The sequence below is a fragment of the Vicugna pacos genome, chromosome 32 (assembly GCF_048564905.1).
Source record: "Vicugna pacos chromosome 32, VicPac4, whole genome shotgun sequence".
In the NCBI taxonomy this organism is placed as follows: Eukaryota; Metazoa; Chordata; class Mammalia; order Artiodactyla; family Camelidae; genus Vicugna; species Vicugna pacos.
In genome coordinates this window covers 5,769,958-5,791,817 of record NC_133018.1, presented here as the reverse complement: position 1 = coordinate 5,791,817, position 21,860 = coordinate 5,769,958, and the positions used below count along the sequence as shown (strand labels likewise).

Below are 21,860 nucleotides of genomic sequence, written 5' to 3'. Positions count from 1 at the left end.
GCCCATCTCTGGTACAATTTAGTTTCCCTCTTTGTGCATTGAGTGATTATTAGAAACTTCTAGTCATTTAGGGAGCTTGCCTAATACTAACTTAGGGATAGTTTAAACATTTATATCTTTCTATATAAAACTGAAACACTATGTTTAGTAGATATCCATTAGACATCTTAATTTTTATTTTTCCTGGTTCTGTTTGTAAAATGATGGGAATGTTCTTCAGTGATTTTTAGCTGTGGTGTTCTCATTCTCTTTCATGCAGTCTGAAGCATTTTTGAAGACTGCAGAAAACTTAACTGCTCACTGCAGCAGTTCAGTTGCAATCTATTACAATACCATGGCCCTTAAAACCAAAGACCCAGGCTGACAGCTACTATCTGCTGTTCTGCTCAAGCACTTCTGGGAAAGATTTCAGAAAAGAATGGGCTGAAAAGGCCCTGCTAGCCTATTCTGTAAAGATTTGCTATCGGTCAGCTCATTGGTTACTCAGCACTTATTATATAGGTTTTATTTACAGTTTGGCTCCATTCAGCAGGTGACCCAATGGTAGGAGTGTGTTGGCAATACAGAGATACTTTACATTACTCCAATACTTGTCTCTTCCAATGAGGGAGGATTTAAAAACTAGAAGCAAACTTGTGGCTCCGGTGGAATTTGCTTATTGCCAGATTTATTGCTTTTGAGTTTAAGGATTAAAAACCAAAGTCTTTAATCACTAATATGTGGAATCTTTAAAAAATGACACAAACGAACTGATTTACAAAACAGACTCACAGAGAAAACAAACTTACGGTTACGGGGGTGGAGTTGGGTAGGGATAAATTGGGAGTTTGGGATTAACAGCTACAAACTACTATGTACAGAATAGATAAACAACAGGGTCCTAATATATATCACAGGGAACTGTATTCAAAGGCTTGTAGTAACCTGTAATGAAAAATAATGTTTATATATATATGTATAACTCAGTCACTATGCTATACATCATAAATTAATACAGCACTGTAAATCAACTGTAATTTTTTTTTAAAATAGGGGAAAAATTAAAAAACAAAATCTTTCTCACATTATTCCTTGAAGAGGACAAATAGATTCAATAGTATTTTTTTAATTGAAGTCTAGATATTGAATATAGTTACCTGTACTATACAGTATAAACTTGTTTATCTATTTTATATATAGTAGTAGTTAGTATCTGCAAATCTCGAACTCCCAATTTATCCGTACTTCCCCCCGATAACCATAAGTTTTTCTATTTTTGTGAGTCTGTTTCTGTTTTGTAAATAAGTTCATTTGTCTAATTTTTTTTTAAGATTCCACATATAAGTGATATCATATGGTATCTTTCTCTTTCTGGCTTACTTCCCTTAGAATGACGATCTCCAGGTCAATCCATGTTGTTGCAGATGATATTATTTTATTTTTTATAGTTGAGTAGTATTCCATTGTATAAATATAACCACAACTTCTTCTTTCAGTCATCTGTTGATAGACTTTTAGATTGTTTCCATGTCTTGGCTGTTGTATATAGTGCTGTCAATAATATGTTTTATTTAAATCCATCTGTACCCTACATGTGTGTTATATATGTATATATATGTGTTTAGAAACAATTTCAATGGGAGTTAAGACATTGACAGTTCTCTATACGATACAGAATTGGTGGACATTAAATTTTTTTGCTTACTAGCTTTTCATTCTAATTTATTTTTTAGTGAACTGATTACTTTTTATAACTTTAAAAAACAGCTTTATTGAGATGTCACATACAATTCACCCTTTTAATGTGTATAGCTTAGTGATTTTTTAAAAGTATATTCAGACTTGTGCAACCATCACTACAATCAATATTAGTACATTTTCACCCACCCCAAAGGAAACGCCAGAACCATTAGTAGTCACTCCCCATTCTCTCCCCAAGCTCCCTAGCTCTGGGTTACCAGTAAATCTACACTCTTTCTCTATAGCTTTGCCTATTCTCGACACTTTATATAAGTGGAATCATATAATATGTGGTCTTTTGTGACTGACTTCTTTCACTTAGTAGCATAACATCCTCAAGGTTAGCATAACATATTCAAGGTTCATATATGTTATAACATGTATTAGAACTTTATCCCTTTTTATTGCCAAATAGTATTACCTTTATAATTTTTAATTGTAATAATTGCCTAACTAAAATTCCTAATTAAAAGCCTGGGTATTAATAGCATCTTAAGGTAGACTATCAGTATGATTTCTGGTCTTATTTCTTAGAAAGGGATCTATCAGAGTAGCTCACTGAGGTTTATGCTGTTCATATCCTTCTGAGAGCTAAAGGAAGGGTAGCTGGTTCATTGAGCTGTCTGTGCCTATAGTAAGAGCAGTTGTGACTCGTGAAGTCCCAGATTTTGTAAAGCAGTCTACTGTGGTATTTTAGTCTCAAAGGTGAGATTTTGTTTTGAAAAGAATCCTCAAGCCAGCCATAAGGGCACAGTTGTTACAGTGGGCCCTCATAAGTCAGTGAGGAAACAAATGTTTCTGTTTTAGCACCTATTATGTTAGGATATTTAGGTGTGGTATTAAAGAGGAGAGATTAATGCTTCATTATTAAGTTGAAGAGTTAGTGTGGTATTTGTAACTTATTTTTTACCCGATTCTCCAAAAATAAATCTAAAGATTCAAATATTTTCTTGACGGATACTAATTTGTTTTCTCTAAGAATACACATTTATCATTTTGTTGGTTATTCTCCAAAGGTCTCTAAAATTGTATGATAATCAAGAAAGGTCCGGATGGGTTTGGTTATTTATTTTTGTTGCTATGTGAGATTTCTGTCCTGAGAGGACATGAAGCTAACCTTTAGTCAAGCTGTTTATTAATGCCTTTAAAATCTACTATCTCACGTTTTGTATGAGCACAGAGCATCTGAATGGGGTCACTGAGATCGGTACAGTTGTTGCCTTGTTCCCTGCACAGGCACCAGAGCAATGGAGCTGTCATTGCCCGCTGTGGACAGCCAGAGGTCAGCTGGTGGGGCTGGCGAAATGCTGATGATGAGCACCTGGTGCAGTCAATAGCCAAAGCTTGTGCCTCTGACTCCCGATCAAGTGGCAACAAGCTGTCAGCTAGGAACAGTCCTCGAGACTTTGCCAACGCGGGAGACCTTTCTGATGTGGAGTTTGGTAAGGTGCTCCCTGGACCCCTGGCAACAGGTTTTATAGCATCTGAGAATCTTCTCTTGAAATGGCCTTTTCCTTAGAAGATACCAGATTTGTTTCATAGAAGAGCGTGAAACTTCAATTGATGGGATTGTTTGAGGAGTCATGGGTCTTGGCAAAGAACCAGAAAACCCTATGTTTCAGACTTGGTTGAAGAGGACTAGAGTGTTCGTCTTTCTTGCCATCATGACAATGATGACGCATGTATGTGATAGGGAGCCTGCAGCAGTGTCTGCAGAACACGGGGGAAGACACCAGGATGATGTAGTCATTGTACGTTCTGCAATATAGAAATGAGGTATAGGAGGTGGTAGACAAAACAGAAGACAAACTAAAGGGAGAAGTCTTATGTATTAAAGTAGTTCTGGTTACATGGATTTCACTTAATTGAGTTTTGGGGGGACTTTAATAAGTGCCTATGGTTCTTATTTTGCAACAGTTCTGAGAGAGACAGGTTCATTAAAATTTTCCTTTCTCCTTCTCATGTCCCTAGACTCTTCTCTGTCCAATGCTTCAGGAGCAGAGAGTTTAGCCATCCAGCCACAGAAGCTTTTGATCCTGGATGCACGCTCCTATGCAGCAGCTGTAGCGAACCGAGCCAAAGGAGGAGGCTGCGAATGCCCAGGTGAGGGGCACAGTGCTTTGTCCCCTGACCCTCTGTCCTTGTGAGTCCAGCCCATGCCCAATGGTGTCTAAGTTCTCAATTTGAAATGAATGGGAAGCCATGCTCCTCAGCCTGTCCTGAGAGAGCCAGAGCTCTTTGGAATCTGGACACTATGCTTTTCTCAAGAGAAAAATGGAAGAGGAGGTGCAGTGAAACCAGTGAAATGAAATAATCTTCTTTCCCTGTGCCAACCTTTAAGTAATGAGGAAATTAAGTCCTCTCCCATAATAAAATCTGTTCATGTTTGGAAGCTGCTTCTTTAGCGTCTCGCTTTTCTAAGCCTTCTAAAAGCTTTTTGTTGCCTTTGACAATGGCTGTGCTCATCCCTGGCCTCACAGAAAACTCCTTACATGGCTTCTACTTAGAAAACCTGGGGTGGAAATTGAAGCACTAAACACAAAACTCTAGCACAGTGCCTCTGTCCTGACCTGTAACACCCCTACTGTTTGAACGCTGGCTTTCTCCAAGGAGGGACCTCTTTGGTGCCAGTTGTGCGCTGATGGAGCAGGTAGAGGCACTGAGCTCCTTATCCAGATGTGCTCTAAGCTGGGAATTAAAAGCAGTTGTACCAAGAAATCTGAATGCATGAAGCGGCATTGTTCTCCAAGGTTCTTCTCAAAGAGATTCCAGAGATGCAAGTTAGGAGAGGCCCAAGAAGTAAACCTGGGGTGAGATGGAAGTATATGGATCTTGTATAAAAGCTTCTAATTTATGCCAGTATCTTCACAAATCTAACCTTCCTTTTTGACAGCTGAAAGTCAAGCACTGTTTTCCTCTCATTAATGAAGGACTGGGCTAATAGGCATCAAAACATCGGAGTTTCATTAGCAACTGCAGTAGCCAGTTTGCTTCTTTTAGATTTGGCCATGTGAGCTTTAAATTCAACATATTTGTATTCTCTTTATTGCTGTTCTCTCCAGAGTATTACCCAAACTGTGAAGTTGTGTTTATGGGGATGGCAAATATTCATTCAATTCGGAGGAGTTTTCAGTCTCTGCGATTGCTATGCACACAGATGCCGGATCCGGGAAAGTAAGACCTTGGCCTTGACTTTAATTTTGCATTGCTGTTTTTTTTTTAAATGAGTTTGAAGGGGTCTTTCCTGCTATTTATTGGTAAACTTCAATTTTACTTTCAGACTCGGGGTATTCTCCTTGCTGTGTTAGGAGCTTGCAGGACAGAGGAGGAGCTGGGAGGAGAATCTAGCTCTTTGAAAGGTTTAAAGATGTGCAGCAAAGGATAACCTCAGCCCTCAGAACCAAAGCATTGCCTTCTTATTTTTCCTGGGATTTCTTTCTTCTCCTCTACATATTTTTGACCCAGAGTAATTTAATTCTTTGGTTTCTGACATCCTGTAGTGACACTTAACCTGCTGTGAAATGGAATGTTTTACCAAGAAGAGTGAAATTTTATTCATCATGTTCTGAAAAGGGTTAAATTTTCTTTAAACTTGCCATTAGGTCAGTTCCTTTTACATTTACTTCTGATTTCTAAACTACCCTCTTAGTAAAAACATTGCCGTGATTTTTATTGCTTATTAAAGATGAATGGCTGGCATTTGCTGGGAGGAAGATGGAATAACACCTCTTCCCTCAAGGGAACTGTTTGAATACATGGTAAATTAGGAGGAATGCTCTATAAAACAAATATGGACAGATAAATATTTAAAAGCCCCTGTTATAGTATTTCAGGAAGCCAGAAATGGTGCCAGAAAAGATAGAATTTTCTCTTCTCTGGTGTTTGTGCTGGAGCCCATAGCTGCTTCCCTGGGTTCTGGTTCAGTAGATTTCATGATTGCATCAATTCTCAGCATTCTTTATGTGATTTATTAAATCAAATGGCTGCCTGAACCTCTTGTACTATCTCCTGGTAGCAAACGATTAAATTCATCATAGTTGCAATTAGCCCAGAGGGTAAAGCAGTTGTCCTTGGGGAAAAGCCTGATGGAAGAAATGAGCTTGCTGCCCTGCTTTGGGTATTATCAGCTTGCATCTGCTGCACATTTTCAGAACCCAGATTATAGCATTCTCTTTCCTAAAGGTAGGCCATAGGAAGATCCTGGCTGAGGATTCAGGAGATCTGCCACTAATTGTGTGACTTTGGCCAGCTGGCTTAATTCCTGTCGATATCTCTTTTTCCTGTCTGTAAAATAAAAGGAATAGAGTCAACACTACCTGATCTGTAATACCTTCCATAAATTAAAATGCTTTCTTAAAAAGCTGTTCTTTAAACTCTAAGTTTAAAAAGATGTAATTAGCTTTTGCCTGGTCCAAAAGAGTGTTGGGGAGGAGAGGGAGGTTGTAAAGGAAGACGGAAATACTTTGTCTGTATTTGGCAGCAAATCATAATGCATTACTGAAGCTTCCCTTGTGGATACAGAGAAACTATGGCAGGGCCGGGATCAAGCTATAAGCAAGCCTCCGGACACTTGTTTGTGACTGTGGAGGGCTGGGGTTGGTAAACTTCTACCCTAGCTTTTGAGAATAGGACAAAACAGTGTGGAGTCTCAGCAGATCTCCACTGGCAGATTTTGGAGTGCATCTTCTGTGTTCAGCATGGACAACGACTGGTATGTAAGCATGGTTCAGTCAGGCTGAAGAGGACCTTATTTACACAGGTTCTCATTTACTGTTTCTCCGGGGGCCAGGAGATAATTTAGTACTTGTTCTACTAAGCCTTATCTTTTAGTGTTTTCAAAGACTGCGTGAGGAGTGAGTAAACAATTGATCCACCAGCAAAAAAATTTTCTGAGGTATCTAGTAGGAAATAGAAAGTCTTGCTATAGAATTTTATCCATGATTTAAACAGTAGGAACCTTCAGTTTAGGTTAGGCACTGTACCCTCTGAGGAATGAGTCTGGTTGGTAGAACAAGGTAATCCATGTGAAGCCCATGCTTATGTACTACATTCTGTTATCTGTTTGCCTGGAAAGACCCCCTCTTTGGACTATTCCAAAAATTCATGCTCATTCCCTGAGGTTTAATAGGCCTTTATAGCCTAGTCTTAGCAAAAGCCTTCTCAGGAGTTCCCTGACAGAAGTATTTATTCCCTTCTCTAACTCGGTGTTTCAAGGGCTAGACGGTCTTAACTACAAATCTGATTGCATTTTGGAGAAATTGGAGCTTTTCGTGGGAATGGGGAGTAGAATTCGTGACAGGGCACAAGAAACAAAATGTCAGCACAGTTAAAACGACTAGCTGTGATCAAATTGTGGATGACTCCCAGGGGCAGTTCTTGGGCTCTGATACTTCCCAAAGGCCTTTTGAAAAAGGTTCTTCTAGATCCCTGCTGAATCCAGTCTTCATTAAGCCCAGTAATACTGTGTAGCCATTGGTGTACTAATTTGTGTGAGTCTAAATCATTAGTTTGGGCCCATCTAGTTTTAATCCATAGACATTCAAGACTTGAGGAGAGGTAGTTGTTGGGGTGTGGGTCGTAGGTGATGTAGCTTGCACTGTTTTTGGTTCTGGCATCCAGCTTTTATCTTGTTAAAGATGTATTTAGAGTTTTCTTTACCTTTTTTTTTTTTGGGGAAATTGTTGGTCAGAGTTGCTGATCATTAAATATAAATACCTTCTTTTTCCATCTCAGAAATGGCTGCATTTTTTTCAGAAGATTCCAGAAAGAACTACTTTTCTTAAACTGGGTAGATACACCTATTGTGGACTGAAAAATATTAAATATTAATTTTTTCTGGGAAATTAGCTATAAAATTTTTGGAACAAAAAGCCCCATTAATGTCCTATCTCTAAGGCTCTCCTCTTGCATAGTAGGGCTTGGGTCTCATCCTTGTACTTGCTTTATAAAGACAGATTTTCTGTTTTGGCAGTGTTTTATTTGGAGGGCAAAGTCTTAGGGAACGACCCAGTATATTATAAAAACCAGCATTTCCTTATCCCCTTCTGTTTTATTTTTGTAGTTGGCTCTCAGCTCTCGAAAGCACAAAATGGCTCCATCACCTCTCTGTGCTTTTGAAGTCGGCACTTTTGGTCGTGCATGCTGTGGATCGTGATCAGCGACCGGTGCTAGTGCACTGTTCAGATGGCTGGGACCGCACCCCCCAGATTGTGGCATTGGCTAAGCTCTTGCTGGACCCTTATTACCGAACTATAGAGGTAGGTGAATCCAAAGAGTTGGATTTGGTACTTTAGGAGGAGTGGAGGAAGCCTTGGAGGGTTTTAGGATCAGTTTGGGTTGAGGTGGTTAGGTCCAATTGTGGTGGTACCTACCACAGTTCTTAATGCCTCTTAACATTGGTAAGAGTGGATAAGAAGGTACTGAGAATACAAACATGTTTTCCTTTGCAGTCTATCTACTTGGAAAAGTTTTGGCTCCCCCAGGAAAGTGGGGCTTCTACAGAAAGATCTTGATTATATATATGCTTATTATGGTAATTGGTCTCAGTATCACCACTTATTCTGAAATAACCACCTATTGGGTTAAAGATAGAAGAAAAACCATAAGGTACCCTAAAACAGATGTAAATCTGGATTGGGGAAAGATTTTACAAACATGACTTAAAGTCTAACACTAAAGACAGAAATTAAAAAATAAAAAAGAAACGAGGAAAAATTGTGACTTTTTATAGTCAATGAAAGGCTAAAGATATAAATAGTCTCAACAGAGGCTCAGGTAAATAGATGCTTAGATTTTTGATTATGGAATGGAGTTGAGGGCATTGGGAAATTCCCCTAAGCACGTCTCCCATCATGGGTGGAGCCTTTGGCCATGCGGCTGGGTTAGGGGCTTCTGATGGGCTTAGTGGAAGGCTGTTAAAAGGGATCACTGTGGTGACATCAGGTTTAGGACAGTTATAGTTTGGATAGACCAACACAAACCATCTCTCCTGGGTGCTTCCCTGCAGGGTTTCCAGGTCCTCGTGGAGATGGAGTGGCTGGATTTTGGCCACAAGTTTGCTGACCGATGTGGTCATGGGGAGAACTCGGATGATCTGAACGAGCGTTGCCCAGTGTTTCTGCAGTGGCTTGACTGTGTTCATCAGCTTCAGAGGCAATTTCCTTGCTCTTTTGAGTTCAATGAAGCATTCCTTGTGAGTTTGGTCTTGTGATTCTTTGTTTTGGGGACCTTCTAAATTCATAGGGGTATCAGTGCAAATGTTAGTGGGCCAGTTTTCACATCAAACTACATTCTTTCTGGAATTTAATTGAGGGGGCAAGTTTCCATTTTTTTAAATCAAAAAAACAAGAGCAATAAACAGGTATTTAGTGAATCCAGGTATACTAAGTTTGCATAAAGTCTAAGAGCTATTTTAAACTTAAACTTTTAAAATGGATGATAGAAGCACAAAATAGTGGTTAGAAATAGAAACAATACACTGTCATCTGCTTCCTCCAGTCCATCTACCAAACTCTGTGTTTGTTTCATGCTCTCCGCTCCCTCTCCTTTAAAGGAGGATGCACTATCCTTCCCTCTTCCAGCCCATCGAGGGCCTCCACTTGTGCACCAGCTTCTACCCCCTTCTCCTCTGCTCAGCTTCATGGCTCCAGCATTTCTCTTCCCTGCTTTCTGTATTAGTGAGTTTCCTTCTTTACCAGATAACTGCCATCGGCATACAAGCGTGGTGTAGTGCCTCCTGTTTCATCAAAGCCCTTTCTGGGTCCTGCATCCCCCTCCAGGTATTAACTCATTTCTTGCATCTCATTTCTTCACAGCAGAGCTCTTCAAGTCTTCTCCATTTACTGTCTCAAATTCTTCCCTCCCATTCTCTTTTAACCCACCACTTTACCAGAGCTGCTCTAGTTAAGGTCACCAGTGACTTTCATGTTGCTAATCCACCAATCAGTTCTCAATCATCTATTTTTAAAATTGCAGTATAATTGATATATAACATTTTATTTCAGGCATACAACACATTGATATAAATATAAATCACAATGTGATTTATACACAAGGTTTGTCTCAATTGCTAAAAGATAACCACAAAACCTAGTTAACATCTGTTACCATACATAGTTACAAAGTTTTTTTCTTGTGATGAGAACTTTTAAGACGTACTCTCTTGGCAACTTTATAAGATACAGTACAGTATTACTAACCTGTAGTCACCATGCTATGCATTGAATCCCCCTGACTTATGTATTTTATAACTAGAAGTTTGTACCTTTTGACTGTTTTCACTTCTTTGATCCATCATTAATATTTGGCACGATTTAATCATTCTTTTCTTGAAACACTTTCTTCAGTTGACTTCCAGCACGTACTCTTAGTTCCCCTCTACCTCACCAGTTAGTCTTTTTCTGTCTCCTTGGCTGCTCCCTCCTTACCTCCCCAGTTCTGAATGTTCCTCCCCAGAGCTCAGCCTGCAGGCTGCTCCTCTATCTACCCTCCTTCTCTAGGGTTTCATCTAGTCCGTTGACTGTTATCTGTATACAGCTTCAGCTCAGACCTCTCCACTCAACCCCAGACTCTCATATCCATTAGTAACTACTCAAGTGTCTCCCCTTGAATGTCTTAATGGTATTTGTCTTAACTTGTTCAAAACCTAGTTCTTGATTTCCACATCCCTCCCCCTCAAACCTGATCTTCCAGACGTCTTCCATCTCACCAAATGGCAGCTCAGTCATTCGATTTATTTAGGGCAAAAACTTTTATGTCATCCTCAGCTCTCCTTCCTTTCATATTTCACATTCACTCTGTTAGTAGATTCTGTAGCTCTGCTTTCAGAATATATCCAAAACCTGATTACATGTTGCTACCTCTGCTATTCCCACACTGGTCAGTCCAAACCACTGTCTTCCCCTGCTTCAATTCCAGGGAGTCAATCCAGCAGCCTGAGGGATCCTTCTAAAACATACTACAGACCATGTCATTCCTCTGCCGAGAAATCTCCAGTGACTTTCCATTTCATACAGAGAATAAGTCACAGTCCTTAAAATGGCCTGCAGGGCTCTCCTAGAGTTTACCTGTTTGGGCTCATTTTCTGCCATCGTCCACCTCATGCAGTGTCCTTCAGCCACAGCGGCCTCCTTTAGTTCCTCACAAATCGCAAGCACATGCTCACCTCACAGCAAGACCATTGTGCTGGTGGTTGCCTCTGTGTGGAGCAGCCCCTCCACCAGGTGCCTGTGTGACCTGTTCTCTCACTTCCGTCAGGCTTCGCCCATGAGGCCTCGTCACACCACCTTGCATGTGCTCTGGCTCTGTTCCCCTGCCTTATTGTTGTCCGTGGCACTGGCCACCTCTCCCCACACCTAGAGCAAGCTCCTCCAGGGCAGGAGGGCTGTCATCTTACTGTTGCCCACCCAGCACCTGTGGAGCCGTTTGGGGTATGTGAGATGCCCAGCAGCGATGTGCTCAATGACAGGTCTAGATGCGTGTTCTCCGTTCAGACCCAGATTCCACACTGGCCTTCTCCTGTGCCCAGTTTATATGCTGTTGCTCTTGAGGGCGACTGCTAACTTAGGACCTCAGAGACTGTTTACCAGGAAGGCCAAGAGGATTGGGGGTGCCAAGGTCCCCATCTTTGCTCTTTTGACTTGGGAGTGACGGTGGTTGTGGTTGTGAGGAGACAGTGATTGCATGGCTTACTGGTTCCCCCGTCCTTCCTGAGTGTGGACTGAAGTGCACATCAGGGATGTTAGGGAAGGTCGCCCAGCTGGGCTGACCTTCCCCCAGAAAATGCATACCCCTAGCTAGATTTTTCCTCTTTGGACTCCTATAGGTGAAACTGGTGCAACATACCTATTCCTGCCTCTTTGGAACATTCCTGTGCAACAATGCCAAGGAGAGAGGGGAAAAGCATACTCAGGAACGGACGTGTTCTGTGTGGTCGCTGCTGCGGGCAGGCAACAAAGCTTTCAAGAACCTACTGTACTCATCTCAGTCAGAAGCCGTATGTATCCTTCAGCCTTTTCTCTCTGATCAGCAGAATGAATTTGGGGATAGGGACATATGAGAGCCTTTTTGAGTAGTGACTGGTTTCTCGAAGGCGTCTCAGTTGTCTCTGGACAGGTTGGTTCCATTTTTTTCCAACCACTCTTTCCTGAGAAAGGCCTGTTTTCTGGTGATGCTCTGCCCTGCTTCTGACTACTCCTTGTTCAGAGCAGTTTGACTTAATGCACATCTCTACTTTGCCACTCTAGACATGAATATTTCTGGCATCTCTTGCCAGACCTTAACTTATTCCTAGCATGTTCTGTCTAACAAGTGGAAGAGGCACGTAAGTTCCGTGGATGCTCCTGATAGCTCAGAAGGAGCTGCCACCAGGCTCCCAGCACCCTTCCGGTGTCCACAGGCAGTGATACTCACTGTAGCTTCTATCTCAGCAGAAAACTATGTGACACTTGCCTGTGTGTCTGTGATTTTCTGCTCACATGGAGAACTGGCATTCCCTTTAATCAAAGGAACACCTTCTGTTGAGCAGAGAAGGAGGCACTTACATCTGTGTTGGTACACGGTAATGTTCCTTTTGTCAGAATGCATCTTAAATTCTAAAGTCACAGGGAGGCTAATCAGAGGTTAAATTGCTTTGCTGGACTAATAATAAATGTCTTACTACAGTTCAGTAGTCCAAGGAAAGACTGAAACTAGCTGCCTCTTTCTCCTGTGCTGCTGGGGAAGGAACAATATAGAAGAAAATTCCCCCTTTTCCACATGATTAATTTAGATGATCCTATAAAATAGGTTTGATAGTGAATTCTGAAGCCAAGCTTTTGTACCAGGGAACAGTCACCATCTAGCAGAATGACTCATTATCTTGTGCAGTAAAAGCAGTAAATTAGGCTGAGAAAAGCTAGTTCCTCAATGAAGGTGACCTAAGAAATAACTAATGAGAAAAGGATTAAAAATTTTTTTTAGATTTTCCTGCCTACTGAGGCTCTCAGGTGAAAAGTGTTGCCCCAAAACAACAACAGCAGACTAGCTGTGTACAGGTCCTGCTGGGGGACAGAGCTGCATCCACTCACGCTAATGCCCTTAGAGAGCATGCAAGACATGTTGGGTGTTCCAGCTTGGTGCTCATTCTTCACCCTCATTTCTAGATGTTTCTAACAGACTTGCTGGAACTCGTTTAAACCTATGTCCCGGCTCTCTCCTCAGGTACTGTACCCCGTGTGCCACGTGCGTAACCTGATGCTGTGGAGTGCAGTGTACCTGCCCTGCCCATCCCCGTCCACCCCAGCGGACGACAGCTGTGCACCATACCCAGCCCCTGGCACCAGCCCTGATGATCCGCCCCTGAGTCGGTGAGCCCAGGGTTGATACCAAGACCTCAGGTCCTGTGTGGGTGTTTTCCCAGGGACGGTCAGAGATCATGACCTTGTCTGGTTCCACATGTCTTTCTTGGGCCTCTGAAGTTTTCATAGGGAAAGTAAAAGGGTTCTGGGCTTTGAGGCTGTAAGAGCCTTGTTCCCTGAAGAGTATTGGGCCCATTGCTGCATAGCCTGCTGCATGCACTGAGCAGTTTCTCAGTGATGGAGCAAATCCTCTGGGTTCCTTGTGACCCTCTGACTTTAGTTTTAGCCACTGCTCTGCTCCTGCCTCCCTGCCATGATCTGTCATCTTGGGTTTGAAAGGCAGATGTGTCAGATGATAGATGATAGAAGCTTTGACTTTGCAACTTATGAATTAGCTTTATTGAATTCAGACTGATAATAAGTTAATGTAAAATACTGTAATATCAGAAAATCAGCAGTTCTACTCTTCTTTGCCACCAGTTGAGAAAGATGGCAGTATCACGAAGGATGTTTTTTTAAAACAGCATTTGCTGTTAGCTAATTCGTACGTTTTGGGCATGGGGTAGGGGTGGTGCCAGAGGAATCAATTATGAAATGACTGCCTGGTGAAACCTGTTGACTGCTACTTTCCTAGATTCTCATTTCCCCCAAACTCCTTTCTTTAGGCTACCAAAGACTAGATCATTTGACAATCTGACCACAGCCTGCGACAACACGGTGCCTCTAGCCAGCCGGCGCAGCAGTGACCCAAGCCTGAATGAGAAGTGGCAGGAGCATCGGCGCTCGCTGGAACTGAGCACCCTGGCCGGTCCTGGAGAGGAGCCTCTTGATCCTGACACCCTGGGGAAGCCGACCAAAGTGCTGGGTGGCGCTGAGCTGTCTGTTGCAGCTGGAGTGGCTGAGGGGCAGATGGAGAACATTTTGCAAGAGGCCACCAAAGAGGAGAGTGGGGTAGAGGAGCCTACCCAGAGGGCGGTGCAGGAGGTCAAAGAGGAGGAGGCTCATCTAGAAAAGGAGAGCAGGGGGAAGACCCCTGAGGGCCCAGCTGTCATACTTCATCAGGAACCAGAACTGGGGGGTGCTGCTCTGAGGAGTGATCTGGGCACCAGCCTTCTTCTGTTCTCACAGGGTATTCCTGAGCAGCAGGGTGGGCACAACGTAGTCCCCAGTTGTCTCCAGGAGCTCCCCAAGGGAGAGGATGCCCAGGACATCCCTGTGGAACAGTCTCGAATAGGAGCTATCGCAGAGGACAGGGAGGAAGCTGTCCTTCCAATCCCAGTAGATGCGAAAGTTGGCTATGGTACCTCACAGTCAAGTTCTCTGCTGCCCTCCCAAGTCCCATTTGAGGCCAGAGGACCAAACACGGACAGTTCCATGGACATGTTAATGGAAGATAAAGCAAAGTCAGAAAGTGGGCCCCAAGACCATCATAGACCTTGCCTGGTAACCAGTGGCAGGTTCAGTGGCAAGGATGTGCTCCCTCAAGCCATGGAGCCCAGGCCTTTGGCGAGGAGCTTGGCTGAGAGGCCCCAAGTGGGATCTCTGGTGCATAGGACTTCCCTTGGCAGCACCCACAGCCCGACGCATTCTCCTTGTGCCTTGCCTTTAGCCGAATGTAAAGAGGGGCTTGTGTGCAATGGTGCCCCAGAGACTGAAAATAAGGCCTCAGAGCAGCCCCCAGGGTTTAGTACCCTCCAGAAGCACCACACCCCCAATGGGCACTGCGCCAATGGGGAGGCTGGTAGGAGCAAGGACTCTCTGAGCCGCCAGCTGTCTGCCACAAGCTGCAGCTCTGCCCACTTACACTCGAGGAACTTGCACCACAAGTGGCTGCACAGTCACTCAGGGAGGCCATCTGCAACCGGCAGCCCTGAGCAGCCTTCCCGTAGCCACCTAGATGACGATGGCATGCCTGTGTACACGGACACTATCCAGCAGCGCCTGCGTCAGATTGAGTCAGGCCACCAGCAGGAAGTGGAGACCTTGAAGAAGCAAGTCCAGGAGCTGAGGAGTCGCCTGGAGAGCCAGTACCTGACCAGCTCCCTACGCTTCAATGGGGACTTCGGGGATGAGGTGGTGAGTACACCATGGCGCCTCCATAGCTACCCAAGGAGACAGGGCACACTGAGCCGGGCCACCCTTTGTACAGATTACTGAAAGAATTAGGTCCAAAGTAGTAGCCCTGTTGAGAGAGGCTGGAGGTCAGCCTCAGCCAGGTGATTGGCAGTGTGCCTCTTTTTCTTTCCTGCCTTGCTTACTTCCCACGAGTATCCTGTTTAGGTAGCTAGAAGAAGGAAGTGTTCACACTCACTGTGTGGGTGGTCAAATCTCTTGGGAGAGAGGATCATGTGTCTTAGGAGCTTAAATGGCGGAGTGACATTTGTAGGGCAGCGTCAAATATTCTTGACAAATTACAGTGCCTGTCCTGCCCCAGTAGCTGGTAAACAATTAGCCGCCCCTCCACCCTGACAGGAGCTGTAGCTGTGACAGTTTAGTTCTTTTTAAACGCAGATATCTGTACCCAGCCTGGAGCAGGTAATGGCAGTAAAAATGGGGAGAAGGATTGATTTCTAGCACTGTTGGGAGTTAGCACTAATGGGGCCTGGTGACTGGAAGTGGGGATACCTGAGGGGAGGTCCTCAGGCAGGTTCTCTCCTTACTGGTGGGTCTGACTGGATGTGTTCAAGTACAAGTGTGAGTCTGGCTCTGAAGCAGTCAGCGTACATTAAAGGCGGGCTCATCCAATGACTTTCAATTCAAACTGACTTCTTGGTTTTCCCTTATACTAATGATGGTTTCTCATTTTCCCAAAGAGTCCTTCAGAAAAAGGAGGACAGGCCCAAAGCACTCAGTTTCAGCACACAGATGTAAGTGGCAGGGTTGGATTGACAGGCCCCCCCTGGAGCAACTGACACTGAGTTCCCACTCCAGAATCACTGTACACAGCCTTAGACTGTGTATCCCTCTTCCAGCTGAGCTCTCAACCCTGTCTCTGCACCTGCTCAACCAAGTTCTTGATGGCTGAGGCACCTAGAGATTCAGCAGCCCTAACACCCAGGCCCACCCCAAGTCCCTAGTGGTCCCTTCTTTACCAAGCCCTTTCTTCTTCTGGGAGGAGACCGGGTTCATTCTGTTCAGCTGTGTTTGTTTGCCAACAGACTTCAATTCCTGACTCGGAAAGCAATCTGGATCAGAACTGTTTGTCTCGCTGCAGCACAGAGATTTTCTCTGAAGCCAGCTGGGAGCAGGTGGATAAACAGGACACGGAGGTACAGGCTCAGCCCCTGTTCTGAGTGCCACCCATGCAACTGTTCTGCGGTTCTTCTCCACCCCATCCTTTCCCCTGCCCCTGGCCAAGGAATGACCTCATAGCACACTTAGCCTCGAGCCTCTCTGCATCTCAGCGCCTGTGAAACCCCATCAAGCCTAGAATTTTTGAGCCAGGGAGACTCAGCAAGCTGGCCTTCTCCTCACTGCCTCTATGAACTAGAGCCTCGCCAGCTCTCATAGTGACCCAGGGTGCTGTTGCCTGCCACTTGATCTCAGGGGAGTTTGGAGCCCTCTCAGGGAAACGATTTGGACGCCTTTCTTGTACTGCTGACATCAGACCTGCTGGGCTGGTGCCACTGGAGCCAGTGTGGTCCTTGTGACTCTTGCTGCCCCCAGCATGGCTCTGCTGGCTCCAGCTGGATGGCCCATCTCCTGTCACTAACCTGGCCCCATCTGTTTTACAGATGACCCGTTGGCTCCCTGACCACCTGGCTGCCCACTGCTATGCGTGCGACAGCGCCTTCTGGCTTGCCAGCAGGAAGCACCACTGCAGGTGCCTTTGTGGGTTATGGCGGGGTGGGCAGGGGTGTGGAGGCTGAGATTTGGTCCACAGAGCCTGCAGGTTGGAGAGACGCAGGCGTCTGGCTGGCAGTATTCTGAGGCAGAGCCTGGGACTCTACAGGACCCCAGTTCATCTTTTGTTCCTCTGAAATTGGTGTTTGCAGAACTGCATTTGGTATCTTTCTTCCATTTTAGTGATCATGAGTAATTTTGAAATGTGCAAGTGATGTCCCTTTGTACTATTACTTTGCTTCCTGGATTGGTAGAGCAACAGCCACCACCCAAACCACCATTTCTTATTCCTAGAATAAAATTTCTTTCCATTCAGCATGGTTGTTATAAGCAAAAATAGTTTTCCTGCTGTGGGTAGGGAACTTCATTTTCCTACTCCTTACCCTACTCCCTGACCCCACACTTGTTGGGGGATACTAGGGGGCATAGCTGAGGAGATAGTCTTCGATCCTTAAGGCTCCTGACTTCTTTCTTCTTTCTTGGTTGGGGTAGTGAGTTGCTAGGGATGCTTTGCCCCAGCTGGGGTGATGGCTGGAGGATGTTCAGTGTTCTCGGGATAGGATTTTATCTGACTTGTGACGTAGCTCACCCACACAAGTGGAACTGGATTGAAAGTGGAACCACCTCTCTGTTTAGTAATGCTTCTAGGACTCCCCACCTCCCCACCCTCACCCCAAGCCCAAATGTCTTTGGTTGGCTTCTCCTCTGAGCTCTCTCTCCCCTCCTTGCAGGGACACTGACCGTGTTGATCAAACGTGGTGAGCATTTGCAACAACCTGTCTGTGATGTCTGCACATCTACAATAACTTCCCCACACTAACGCTGCCATTTCCCCTTCTCTGCACTCATTGGGATGAAGCTTGGGGCTGGGAGCACAGTCAGGCAGGTGGGTTCAGGGTTGGGGACCAGAGCAGCCAGTTGAGGAGACCATTAGAGCTGAGTTAGGCTGCAGCCATGGGTGCCCCTGCTGATAGCACAGGTCAGCTAAGCCATCTTGCTTATGACAAGAAGTGGTGTGGTGCTTCAGCAAGGACTGGTCTCGTGGAGTAGCCAGTTGAGGGATTTTAAAGCTATTTCTTTTGGGTCAGTTATTCGTTGAGATGCCAGAATGATGGTGGTGACTTCCAAGTCAAACAGCATCACTGCTCCTTTTCTTTCTTTTTCTTTCTTTCTTTCTTTCTTTCTTTCTTTCTTTCTTTCTTTCTTTTCTTTCTTTTCTTTCTTTTCTTTCTTTTCTTTCTTTTCTTTCTTTTCTTTCTTTTCTTTCTTTTCTTTCTTTTCTTTCTTTTCTTTCTTTCTTTTCTTTCTTTCTCCCAGTACTAAACAGAAGTGGTCTTTCCAGGAAACTATGTTAGCATGGAAGACATAAGGGAAAACTCTATTTAGGGTCTATCAGGATCCCCTGAAAGAAGGCAGATAGAAAAGCTTAACTGATCAAATTCATGTCAGGCTTTTGAGCTGAATTCTAGCAGGTAGGTTAAATGTACACATTCAGAAATAGATTTAGGTAATTATTCTCTGTAACCACGGGGTTTTGCTGACTAATGCTTTTCAGAAACAGTTGTGAAGTACTCACTGCATTCTAGAAGATGAAATCTTGTGTGTTTGTTTTAGTTGTCTGTCTTTCCATTGCCCCTTGTCTAGCTTTTCCTTTTGTGGTATTCTTTTGTCCCCAAAGGGTATTTAGTATGCTCTCCTCCATGTTCAAGTGGTCCTTAATCCAGCAGTGGGTTTGCTTTCTGAGGAGGAGTATAGATGAAAAGGTAGTGAGTGATGCTGGCTAAGGAAGATTTGGCTTTAGCTGCTTTCCCCAAGTCTTTGGCAGGCTGTGTCAGGCTCCTCAGTCCCCTGTTCTTGCCTTATCGGCACTGATGTGTACTTTACCCCCGTGGGGTTGCAGGGTGAGCAGAAACTCATCCTCTGCCAGTTCCCTTCCCTGCTAATTGTGCAGGGCATATATTTGGTTGTCCAGGCCTGTCCTGTACAGACAACCTCAGAGAGGCTTTCCAATGGAGGAGGGGAGAGAGGCCTGAGGCCTGGGTGCAGGCAGGGCTGATGTTCGCTGGAGATGCATGGGGCAGGGAGTGAGCCATGACTGACTGACACCTATCTAATAAGGGGATGTGTGTGCATGCGTGTTCATCTGTGCTTTTGTCTGTTCACCCTGAGCATGTGTCACTGGTTGCTTGTCTCCTGGCTTCGCATGCGGGCAGCAAGGCAGTCCTAGATGGCAGCAGTCTGTTCTTCGTGTTTCTGCCTCTGAGCCTTTGGGCAAGGCTCCCCACTCCCCAGCTGGACTGGGAGTTTCTCTCTGAGCGGCTCAGAGGCAGTTCCGTTGGTCTCTGGCCTCTCTGTGATCACAAGCTACATAGAGGCTGTTGCCCAGGTGGGTGTGGCCCCTCTCTTTTCCTGGGCCAAGACTTACCCATTGAGCTAGCTGCTGCCTTCTGCCCTGGGCCCGTGTGTTCTCACGGCTCTCTCTTGAGCAACATCTTCTGTACACCTGGTAACCTTGAGCCATAGTGGTGAAGCAGCCAAGTGTGTCTCTGGCCCTAAGGAAGGTGGCGTGTGACTGTGCTAGGTAGGGATCCCCTCCCTGCCTGGCTTCTTTCTGGGTTAGACAGAGTGTTTGATCTTAGAGGAGTGTTTGATCTTGGAGGAGTCTCCAGCACATCTAAATTATATACAGTAAAGCGCTGTCTTCTGAAATTGGTTTCCCTACCCCATGTTTGCTACTGAAACTAACACAGTATTGTTTCTTCTCATCTCAAGGAATTGTGGGAACGTATTCTGCTCCAGTTGTTGTAATCAGAAGGTTCCAGTTCCCAGCCAACAGCTCTTTGAACCTAGTCGAGTGTGCAAGTCTTGCTATAGCAGCCTACATCCCACAAGCTCCAGCATTGACCTTGAACTGGATAAACCCATTGCTGCCACTTCAAACTGAAGCTCAGTGACCTGGGGCGGGCAGAGGCCAAGCTGCAGTTCCTCTGACAGGCCCACACAGCCTGGGCAGACCGAGAGGCCCGTGCACTTTGGAATGGGGACATGGAACCACCTGTGCAGAATGATGGAAATTTGGGATGTACCACTGGATTGTAGATTGATACCCCCTCCCATTTTTTTTCTCCCTTTTCTATCCTTCTGTCTCCAAAAAAGAAAAAAATCCCCTCATCTCAGTTTTTTTTTTTTTTTTTTTTTTTGGATGAAAGACCAGAGGTTGCCAGGCTCCTGTAACTATTGAGCTGCCTGCTGTCAGGTGATGCTGAGGTTTGGCTTGGTTCCTCAGAATGGGAGGAAGCTGGTTGAGTCAGGAGTGGAGGCCTGAGATAGTGAGCAGGGAATAAAGTCACTGCTGATGTTTGTGTCTGTTACTGCCGCATCAGAGCTGGTTGGAAAAACCTTGCTGCTGAGGACACTAAAAATATCTGCCCCCGGTGCAGTGCTCCAGGTCCCCTCTCCCTCCTGAGAGAGGCTGGGCCAGTCCCACCCCACAGCCAGATAAATGGGATTGGCATTTGGAGGGAGGGGCATGTAGTAAACGGAACCCCGAAGGCCCCCACTTTGGGGAAGGAAAGGGTATGTTCCTCTGAGGCAAGTGAGAGGGCTGGGAATGGGTGACCAGCATATTCTCCCCACTGGGATTCCCTTTTTATCTTAACCCAGATTGTCTAGTGCTCCCTTCACTGTCAGCCTCCCTCAGCCAGGCTGTGTAGCACTTCCCACCCTCAGGCATAAGGGTGCAGACTGGCCAGAGTGCAGTGTCCTGCTGCTGTGGCCAAGGCCAAAGTATGCCCTGAGCCCAGGCACACCTGGAAGCTCCTTCCCTGGCCTGCTCCCCCAGACAGTCTCTCTTCCTTCCTCAGCCAGCACAGGGAAATCCAGACTCAGGGTTCGAAAAACTCCCCACTCCCAAACCAAACCAATCATGGATCTCCCTTTTAAGGGGCAGAATCAGCCTTTCAGAGTACAAGCCTCTGGAAATGGGAGCATGTTCCATACAATCAGCCTTCCCCCGACGCCCCTTCTTGGAGCGGTGGGAAGGGCCCAGCAGTCCCACTGCCCTGCTCCTGTGCTGCTTCCCAGCAGTGAGGGGCCACTTGGTGACTCTGCAGAGTTCCTTAGAGAAGTAACAGCCCGTAGGAGATGCGAGGCACCTTTCCTCAGTAAGCTCTGATGTGGTCCAAAAAGAGCCTTAAATCAAGAATACCTGTGGTGGAGGCGCGTATGGAGAAGAGTGGAAAGGAGTTTAGGTTTGTGCTTTGTGATCTTGGCATCCGTGTTTTGTGCCTGCCCTCCCTCCTAGGGGAAGGGCTATGCTTGGCTCTGCTAAAAGCTGCTAGCTGGTAACAGGGCGCATTGTGGTGGGCAGTGGGGGTGAGGTCAGGGAACTGTTCTGACTCTTTGGAAGCAGTTCCCTGGCCACAGGCAAGTTGAGTCTCAGGAAGGTGGCTCCTGTGTGTGCCTGGGTACAGTTAAGACGTGACCCAGAAGCCTTCCCTGGAGCTGTCCAGGCAAAGCCAAGAGCATCTGAGTACGTCTCTCACTTCCCAGTGGCAGCAGGTTGCTCAGAATTTGAGTTTAATGAAACAGGGTGTAAGTTCTTCTCCACACTCTGTGTGGTCTGGCCTTGCAGATAGGGAGAAGTCAGTCTAATTAAAGATTGTGCAGTTCCTAGTGACAGGTGCCAAGAGGTTATGATACGGGTTTCTTGGGTCTGATGTACAGTGTGAATAAATGCTTGCAGCTCTTAGCCCTTTTTTGATCAATGAAGCACTTTTTTAATATTTTCTTTGTATGTAAAGGAGGAAACGTAACTCTCCGTAGCTGTAAATATAACCCTTTTCTCTTAAAGAGGAGTCAGTGCTCCTATATTTTTCATTTTTTTGTCAAAGCAAGAAGTAAATACTTTAGAACTGTTAAATATATAAATAAAGTAAATAAAGTTTAGTGTTCCGCATGGTA

At 45.1% G+C, this 21,860-nt stretch overlaps 1 protein-coding gene across 12 annotated transcripts in view; it reads left to right on the top strand.

Moving 5' to 3' along the window:
• MTMR3 (myotubularin related protein 3) overlaps positions 1–21,860 on the top strand; it is a 112,718-nt gene extending 90,858 nt beyond the window's left edge. For 6 of the 12 annotated variants that reach the window (XM_072953238.1, XM_072953240.1, XM_072953239.1 and 3 more), the window contains 12 exons: positions 2,956–3,161; positions 3,691–3,822; positions 4,782–4,893; positions 7,781–7,976; positions 8,726–8,911; positions 11,543–11,713; positions 12,919–13,064; positions 13,721–15,131; positions 16,214–16,324; positions 16,790–16,878; positions 17,630–17,656; positions 19,671–21,860. In XM_072953238.1, the coding sequence (XP_072809339.1) occupies positions 2,956–3,161; positions 3,691–3,822; positions 4,782–4,893; positions 7,781–7,976; positions 8,726–8,911; positions 11,543–11,713; positions 12,919–13,064; positions 13,721–15,131; positions 16,214–16,324; positions 16,790–16,878; positions 17,630–17,656; positions 19,671–19,842 (2,959 nt within the window). In that variant the 3' untranslated portion in view covers positions 19,843–21,860. The remainder of the gene's footprint in view (positions 1–2,955; positions 3,162–3,690; positions 3,823–4,781; positions 4,894–7,780; positions 7,977–8,725; positions 8,912–11,542; positions 11,714–12,918; positions 13,065–13,720; positions 15,132–16,213; positions 16,325–16,789; positions 16,879–17,629; positions 17,657–19,670) is intronic. The other 6 variants (XM_072953243.1, XM_031692608.2, XM_072953242.1 and 3 more) reach the window with 3 other exon arrangements.